The sequence below is a fragment of the Poecilia formosa genome, unplaced genomic scaffold (assembly GCF_000485575.1).
Source record: "Poecilia formosa unplaced genomic scaffold, Poecilia_formosa-5.1.2 Scaffold481, whole genome shotgun sequence".
In the NCBI taxonomy this organism is placed as follows: Eukaryota; Metazoa; Chordata; class Actinopteri; order Cyprinodontiformes; family Poeciliidae; genus Poecilia; species Poecilia formosa.
In genome coordinates this window covers 381,913-390,463 of record NW_006800420.1, presented here as the reverse complement: position 1 = coordinate 390,463, position 8,551 = coordinate 381,913, and the positions used below count along the sequence as shown (strand labels likewise).

The 8,551-nt window shown below is 43.2% G+C and overlaps 2 protein-coding genes across 3 annotated transcripts in view; one reads left to right on the top strand and one right to left on the bottom strand.

Moving 5' to 3' along the window:
- The window catches only part of aplf (aprataxin and PNKP like factor), a 9,660-nt gene extending 8,709 nt beyond the window's left edge, over positions 1–951 (top strand). The window contains exons 9-10 of the mRNA XM_016664380.1: positions 314–360; positions 577–951. Coding sequence (XP_016519866.1) covers positions 314–360; positions 577–740 — 211 coding nt within the window. The 3' untranslated portion in view covers positions 741–951. The remainder of the gene's footprint in view (positions 1–313; positions 361–576) is intronic.
- A 1,931-nt stretch (positions 952–2,882) lies between these two features.
- snrpb2 (small nuclear ribonucleoprotein polypeptide B2) overlaps positions 2,883–8,551 on the bottom strand; it is a 9,608-nt gene continuing 3,939 nt past the window's right edge. The window contains exons 3-7 of one of the 2 annotated variants that reach the window (XM_007578497.2): positions 4,808–4,980; positions 4,372–4,512; positions 4,240–4,275; positions 3,756–3,844; positions 2,883–3,145 (exon numbers count right to left, since the gene is read on the bottom strand). In XM_007578497.2, coding sequence (XP_007578559.1) covers positions 2,986–3,145; positions 3,756–3,844; positions 4,240–4,275; positions 4,372–4,512; positions 4,808–4,980 — 599 coding nt within the window. In that variant the 3' untranslated portion in view covers positions 2,883–2,985. Of the gene's footprint in view, positions 3,146–3,755; positions 3,850–4,239; positions 4,276–4,371; positions 4,513–4,807; positions 4,981–8,551 lie in introns of both variants that reach the window. The other variant, XM_016664381.1, reaches the window with a different exon arrangement.

Here is an 8,551-nt window from a genome sequence, read left to right as displayed (position 1 = left end):
CGACCCGATAAACTACGGCCCGATAAACTACAGACGCGATTAACTCCAGACCCGATAAACTACGGCCCGATAAACTACAGACGCGATTAACTCCGGACCCGATAAACTACGACCCGATAAACTACGACCCGATAAACTACGGACCCGATTAATTATCCTTTTAAAATAGTTATTTTTTGATGTTAGACATTTCCCTTCCTGATTGGCTCGTTATTTTCTAGCAGTGACTTTAATCCGTTTGTTCTTCATGAATCTGTTGAGCTGTGATGTCATAAAGCCTTGTGTGATGTCACGGCTGAAACTCTGCTTTCAGGAAGAATCTTGTCCACCGGAAGCAGTTCAGACACCCAGAGCGACCCGGTGAGTCCGGCCTTTAGTTACGGGTTTTTCACGTTTTACTGGCCAGAGCTAACAAACGGGCCGGGTTCTGAGCGGGTTTGACAGCATGGCGGATGGACGCAGCCGGACGGTTTGCTAGTGAAGTTCTGGGAAGGAAGTGAAGATGAAGAGCAGCGTTTTGAAGCTCTTCATCTGCAGAGATCCGATCGGTTCTGAAACCCAGACTCCTCTCTGCAGCCCCCCGCCCCGCCGCCACGAGACCCCCCAACGACGACCCCGACGACGACCCCGACGACGACAGCTTCATCAGCGACGACTCGGGCGACGACTCGGACTACGAGCCGCAGGACGACCTGCAGCGGCAGAGGGAGGCGAAGGCCTTCCAGAGGAGGAGGAGATAGAGGAGGAAGATCGGGTCACATGACCTGTCTGGCTGAAACTCTGATCAACAGCCTGACGACAGGAAACACTAAAGGAGGAGGATTTTCAAATTAAAAGCTTTAGGTGTGGAGCCGGCAGCAGCTGGAACCAGAAAAGGGAAATGTTTTTATTTATGTTTCTGCTTTTTGATGCTTTTAATGTGAAAACATCAGGAAATGTTAAACAAAAATCAGTTTCTTATTTTTAAACGGTTTTTTCTTACCTCCACTTTTTTTTAATTAAAAGCTAGTGGATGGGCTTTTAATTTGAAAGGACATTTATTTCAAGAAGAAGCAGCTGAAGCTGTGTGACATAATAATCACGAGAATTTTTTGTTTAACATGATTTTTATTGTGAAAGGTCAGAGCTGAACAAAATAAACGTTTTCTGACTTCTTTTAGCCTCTATTTATTTTTATTTCACAGCAAAAGTCTTGCCTGATTTGATTGGACTCGTAAACTGGACTTCTGTCATTTTAATTTTTATCCAAAATAAATCTGGATTTAATTCATTTTTATTTCTTTAAGCTCTTATAATGTTTTAAATCAAAATAAAAACTTTTCTTTCTTCCGACGTCTTGTTGGAAGTTAACCATAAATAACAAACGTTTCAATTCAAACAATAATATCCACATGAGACCGAACCGGACCGCCATCAGAACCGGGACCAGAGCGGAACTGTTCCTCCACGTGTGAGGAGCGGCTCAGTTAAAGCCTTTTTTTATTGTATGGGAGAATTTTGCTGGTATAATTAAAGAACACATGTTAATGTTGAAAGAAGACTCTGCTCACTTACAAAACATGGAACGGCCTTAGTTGCCTGGCAACCTCTCAGCCAATAGAATGAAAGTCTTGTACTGGGTGCGTTTGTTTCCTTCTAGCAGGTGAGCCTGTGTGGCTACTATTGATAGCTTTCTGCTCCGTAGTACACTAAACATCCACAAGCAGAGCTATTGATCGCTAACAGCTGCTGATCGCTAACAGCTACTGGTCGCTAACACCCAGCAACTGCTAATCACTAACAGCTACTGGTCGCTAACAACTACTGATCGCTAAAAGCTACTGGTCGCTAACAGCTGCTAATCGCTAACAGCTACTGGTCGCTAACAACCAGCAACCGCTAATCGCTAACAGCTACTGGTCGCTAACAGCTGCTGATTGCTAACAGCTACTGATCACCAACAGCTGGCGATCGCTAACAGCTACCGATCGCTAACAGCTGCTGATTGCTAACAGCTGCTGATCGCTAACACCCAGCGATTGCTAACAGCTACTGATCTCCAACAGCTGCCGATCATTAACTAATGCTGAATGCTAACAGCTGCTGATCACTAACACCCAACGATTGCTAACAGCTGCTGATCGCTAACAGCTGCCGATTGCTAACAGCCGCTGATTGCTAACAGCTGCTGATCGCTAACAGCTGCCGATCGCTAACAGCCGCTGATTGCTAACAGCTACCGATTGCTAAAAGCTGCCGATCCCTAACAGCTGCCGATCGCTAACAGCCGCTGATTGTTAACAGGTACCTATCGCTAACACCTGCTGATCGCTAACAGCTGCTGATTGCTAACGACTACTGATCGCTAACAGCCGCTGATTGCTAACAGCTGCCGATTGCTAACAGCTACTGATCACCAACAGCTGCCGATTGCTAACAGCTACCAATCGCTAACAGTTGCTGATTGCTAACAAATGCTGATTGCTAACAGCTGATGATCACTAACACCCAGCGATTGCTAACAGCTGCTGATTACTAACAGCTACTGATCAACAGCTGCCGATCGCTAACAGCTACCGATCGCTAACAGCTGCTCATTGCTAACAAATGCTGATTGCTAACACCCAGCAATTGCCAACAGCTGCTGATCATCAGCATCCGTGTTGTTTACAGATCCACAGTTCTGCCTTTTCAAATTAAAAGCCCTCCCAGAACATTTTGGTTTAATTTAACTCAGATTAGAGAAATAAACCACTGCATCTCATAGAAACTCCTGATTTGATCTAAATATTAATAAATGTTCTGCTTTACAGAAACGTTAGGAGAAAATCATCCTGTCATTTATAATTAGATTTTTTTTCTGAATCAATATTTTGTCCCAGAAGGCAGAAACCAAACTGATAAGTCGTTTAATTCATTTATTTTACAAAAATCCAGATGATTCTTTAATCCGTCAAAAAGAAACAGTAATAAAGTAAAAGTGAGTCCAGAGTGCGGGCGGAGCAGCTACTTCTTGGCGTAGGTGATCTTCATGGCGCAGGTGGCGGTGATCCTGAAGCCCTGCAGTGCGTCTTTGGCCACGCCCCCCTGCGTCTCGCTCTCAAACTCCACGAAGGCGATGTCGTGTTTCCCCGGAACCAGGCGCACTTCTTTGAAGCCCGGAAACCTGCAGAAACCGACACAGAGCAACAGAAACATTAAGACCCGACATCAAGGTCATTATGCTAATCAGGTGGGCGGTCCTTAGCTCAGCTGCAGAGCCTTTGTTTAGGCCACAGGCGGGACTTAACGACCTGGACGACGTTTCACTTAAACGGAGACAAACTAAAGTTTTTGTCCAGAAACACTTTCCTGCCTCTGCGCTACGATCCAGCAGCGTGTCGCCTTGTTGCCGTCACTGAGTTGTGACTCAGCCCTGAGTTAGCGCCAGCAGATTTCTGCTCTGCTTCTGCTGGACGTTTCTTCATGTTAAAGGACCAGTATCATCTATTTTCCAGGGACACAGAATCGTTTTAATCCAGTAACTGTTTCCTTCAGTTGTTAGAAAATACTACATAAATCACTCATGACTTGAAAGAAATTTGATTTCCTTATTAACGTCTCTTTTGGGCCTCCGTCTCTTTCTGAAGCTCCGCTTCCAGGAAGTCATTCCAACATGGCTCCTGTTTTAACCCCTTAATGTTTTTACCAGTGATGCTCTGAGCAGCAGCTGCTGTAACGAGCTCAGCGGTGTTTGCTAACTGCTGCTGGCTAGTCTGCAGGAGCTGAGCACTCACTGGTTGAACAGCATGGACAGCATCATCTCGTTGGTTTCCTCTGGCAGGTTGTTCAGGAACAGGATGTGGTTTGGAGGATTGTCTGGAACCTGAAAACAGAAGAGAGACGGGTTGGTTCTGACCCGAAAACATCCACAGGTTGGTTCTGAACAATCCAATCCGTGTTGTTCCACCCAGAACAGTCTGATCTGCTCGAAACCTGAACCTAAATTGTTTCCGATAGTTTTCAGTGTCTGAACGCTCTTTTACGTGGCTAACGTGAGCCGGCCTAACCTGCTATAAACAGAATCAGAACCAGAACCAGAACCTCCCGACCTGCTGCTGGGTTCCTCCATGATGCTGTTTGGGTTCTACTGAGACCAGAACCTCTGGACTGGGTTAAGCCACACTGTTCAGACTTCTGTAAACCAAACTGGGCAAGGTTCTGATCGGACGGGTCGGTGGCGAGCTTCAGAACCAGCTCAGGTGAGCTCAGACGGCTTACCTGAACTGCAGGCGTCTGCGCAGGCACAGCTAGAGTCTGCAGACAGGAAACAGACAGCAGCTGTGATCCAACAGAAAGGAACCAAGTGTGGAGCATGTGACCTCAGCCAGAGGTCATGCAGGGGTCACTCACCGCTGAAGGCTTCTTAGCGGCGTTAGCTGCCGCCGCTGCCTCCTGGGCCTTCTTCTTCTTCTCCTTCTTCTTCTCCTTGTCGCTGAAGGTGCCTTTCATCTTAGAGATGACCTCTGAGTCGGTTTTAGCGTACTGGATCCTCTGGAAGAGAGCAGAACTGGTTAGCATCGCAGTTACAGAAGTTAGCATCGCAGTTACAGAGGTTAGCATCGCAGTTACAGAGGTTAGCATCGCAGTTACAGAGGTTAGCATCGCAGTTACAGAGGTTAGCATCGCAGTTACAGAAGTTAGCATCGCAGTTACAGAAGTTAGCATCGCAGTTACAGAGGTTAGCATTGCGGCTACAGAGGTTAGCATTGCGGCTACAGAGGTTAGCATTGCAGCTGCAGAGGCTAGTGCCGCGGCTACAGAGGCGGTCAGCTGCGCGGCGGCGTACCATGGGCTTGTTGTAAAAGGGGAAGCCCTGCAGCTGGCGCAGCGCGTTGGTGGCGGCCGTCAGCTCCTTGAAGACGACGAAGGCCTGGCCCCTCATCTTCATCGTCTTCATGGCCACGATGTCGACGATCTGGCCGAACTGGGAGAAGAGCGCGTAGAGCGAACGCTTCAGCTCTGCAGGGGGAAGTCAGAACCGATTACACCTCTGGTCCGTGCCTGTGCCCGTTGCCATGGCAACCTTAAATTAATACACAAACACCTTACTTACTGCTGAAAATGAAGCAGGAAGTAGAATAAACCTGATTCTTTCTCAATAATAACTAAATACATTTCATGGCAGTTTAAATTAAATTACAATATAAAGTTACAAACATCATTCCCATAATAAACATTTTGTTCTTATAAAATGTTTATTATACGCAGCTACAGAGGTTAGCACCGCAGCTACTGGAAAAAAATTAGAATTTTTCCAGTTTTATTTAAAAATTAACATAGAAGATGAAGGATTAGCGTAAATAGTGAAATATCCAGGATATTATCTGATATAAAGAAAAATATAGTAGTTCAGATGCAGTATGTTTAACATAACTATGTATTATTTTAACTGCTGATATAATGTATAATCTATATAATCTCTATAATCTATACATTGAATGACAAAATGTTTTTGCATGTTAATTTATTTCTTCTGAAATCGTTCCTCCTGCCGTTTCTGCCACTTGACCTTAAAACAGAAAACTTTCATAAATTAATTTGTAATAATCATCTGATGAGCGTAAAGTTGGAAACGTCGGCGAAGCGATCCGTCAAAATGGCCGCCGACGTTTAAAAACCATAAGAGACGAAAAATACTTGTTTAATTCGACCTCTGCCTCCAAACAATAAACCAGAAACAAATTAATAATCTGAAGTCTGGAGTGTGAAAATGAGTTTTAAAATGTTTTCACTTTTACAAAGTTTTTGTTTCTTGTATTTTGAGATTTCCAGTAAAATTTATGATCAAAATAATCTGTAAAACCTCAACTTCATGTAACTGCAGCATCATCTCCGGACATCATGGAGGAATAATCTCCGTTACCAAAAATCATGGATTTTGTTGTATTTTAATGAATCAATGGTTTAATATTTGAAGCCACTCAGTAAGTTCATGTGTCACAAACATGATCTATAATTGTTTTTAAATCATTCCCAGGACAAAATGTCTGCATGTTAATAATGCAGCGTTAACATTATTAAAAAGTTATGTAGTTTTTTTCCTGTTTCGAGTGGTTCTGATCCACATGGATCAATGGGATGAATTGATTTTCTAGAATCGATAAACATCCCCACTCTGCATCACTTCCTGTCTGCTACTGCTTCATTTTTTTAATTCTAATGTTGATTTATTTGATATAAATTTATTTTAATAAACTACCGTATTTTCCGGACTATAAGCCGCTACTTTCTTCCTAAGCTTTGAACCATGCGGCTTATATGTGGATTTTTCTTCAACCACCAGGGGGCTCTTTAGCAGGAAGTGAATCATTGGAAGTCAAAATTGGAAATAAAAGAAGAAAGCGCCATTAAAACGTAATTAGGTTTTAATAGGGAATTGAAATTTGAGAATGTTGTTAATCAGTACATAGCACTGAGGAGAAAAAGAAGATTTTTCGTTTTTTAAATAATACTGGGATCATTATGAGAATTTGAGGTATAGATATTAGGATCCAGTAGATGGCAGTAGTGCAACAATAATGGATGCAAGCTGCTGTTGAAATCTAAAGAAGAAGAAGAAGAAAGCGGCCATTTTCATTTAGCTCATGCTGGTAGCAACACGAAGGATCAGCACTGTTACAGTTACCGTTCAGAAACTACCGTAATCAGTTCAGTTAAATCTAAACTTGGCACCTTTTTCTTTTTCAACCGTAATAAATGTGATATTTAATTGACCTGTTATGACTCAGATGGCGGCTGTCCGCCCCTCTGCTGCTGCTGCATCGCTGTGGAAAACCTGGAGCAGTAGAGAAATCTGCGGCTTAAAATCTGGTGTGGCTTATAAAAAAACAAAATTAATTTTCTTTTTGAAATTAGAGCGTGCGTTTTATAATCAGGTGCGCTCTGTAGTCCGGGATTTACGGTAAATCTAATTTCTGCTTTCAGCGTTGCTCACCGCTCAAATCATTTCACTTATTTAATTACTAAAATAAAGTCAGAATATGAGGAGAAAGAAGAAGTCATTTCATGAGAACTATACAAATTAAATTCTGTTTTGGTATCAGTTTTCAGGAGGGACGCACCGATCAGGCTTTTTGCAGCCGATCACCTGGATTGGCTGTTAATTTTTCGCTTTACGTATAAATGTGATCCGTCAATAAATTCACCTAATTCAGACATACAAATGCAAAATACTTGCAGTTATAACAGCAGAATAACTGAATAACAGCAGCTATTCAGTGAAAAGGACTGAAAAACCTGCAATCAGTAAAATAATATTTAACAGTAAGTCGGATAAATCTGCCTTTATCAAACAAACAGTCCTGAGTTACTGAACCAGAACCTCCTGAGGGCCTGGCTGATCGTTTGTCTCTGCTGAGCCCAGTAATTCTGCAGAACACAAGAGGAGGAGAGCCGTTCATTTTTCAGATCAGATCCGTTTTCAGCTCCAAGCAGCTGCTCGCTGTGAGAGCTCACCGTCTGGAGGCTGAGCCCGTCTGGCAAATATTACCCCCACTAGCCGCGGTCCGACAGCAGAACCAGAACCAGAACCGGCGTCTCACTCCGCAGCTCCAAGACTTGGATTATTGTTGGGGTTATTTGTTCAGCTTTCTGACCGTGATGCTAATCCGGTGAGTGTTGGTAGCTGCGCTGCTCTACCTGCTGATGGGTCCGGATGTCTTTGGTTCCTGCACTGATGCAGCCAAATCAATCAAGTTCTTGTTTTTAAATATATTAGATTCGTGGTGTTGATGCTTCACCCCGAGGTAATTCTGCAACCCAACACCAAACGACCCCAGTCAGTTAAAGTTCCTCACTACAGGAGAGCAGCTGCAGGCTGAGAAGGAAACAGGAGATGCAGATGATCAGATTGTGATCAGCAACAGCAGACGCTGATCGATCACCGATCACGAAAATCGGCCGATTTTGACCGGTGGCAGATTGATCGACACACCTCTAGTTCAGACAAGGAAATATTTCATATTTTAAAATCTTTTATCAGCAGCAGGACTAAGAAACTAGAGGGATCCTGATAACTGGAAGCTTTTCTCTCTTTAAAACGACTTTTTCTCAGGAGTTTAAGACGTTTCTGGTAAGATGATGCAGCTTTATTCTGCTAAAATTACAACTATGTTCTCAGAATTAAACAAAAAGTCTTGAAGTGTTGCCCTGATGAAAATATTTCTGTTTTATAAAAAGTGAGAAAATAAAAGAATAAATTGAAAATCAGAGACTATTTTTAGCCACATCCGGGTCGGGTTGCAGGTTCTGAGACAGAACCGTCAGCAGAAGACCTGGAAGTTTGATTCTGACCAGAAATCTGGACTTCACGCCCCACCCAGATTTACCGTCTGAACCTTTTCCCCAAAATACAGAAATGCTTCATCTAGATCAGTGTTTCTCAACCTTTTTGGGCCAGCGCCCCCCCAGCCCTTATCCAGGTCCCTCACCGCCCCACCAAAGAATCTGTAGGCTACTTTGCACTGACTATTATTTTATCATTAATATTACTATCACTATTGTAGATGTTTTGATTTTTATGCTTGTTTCT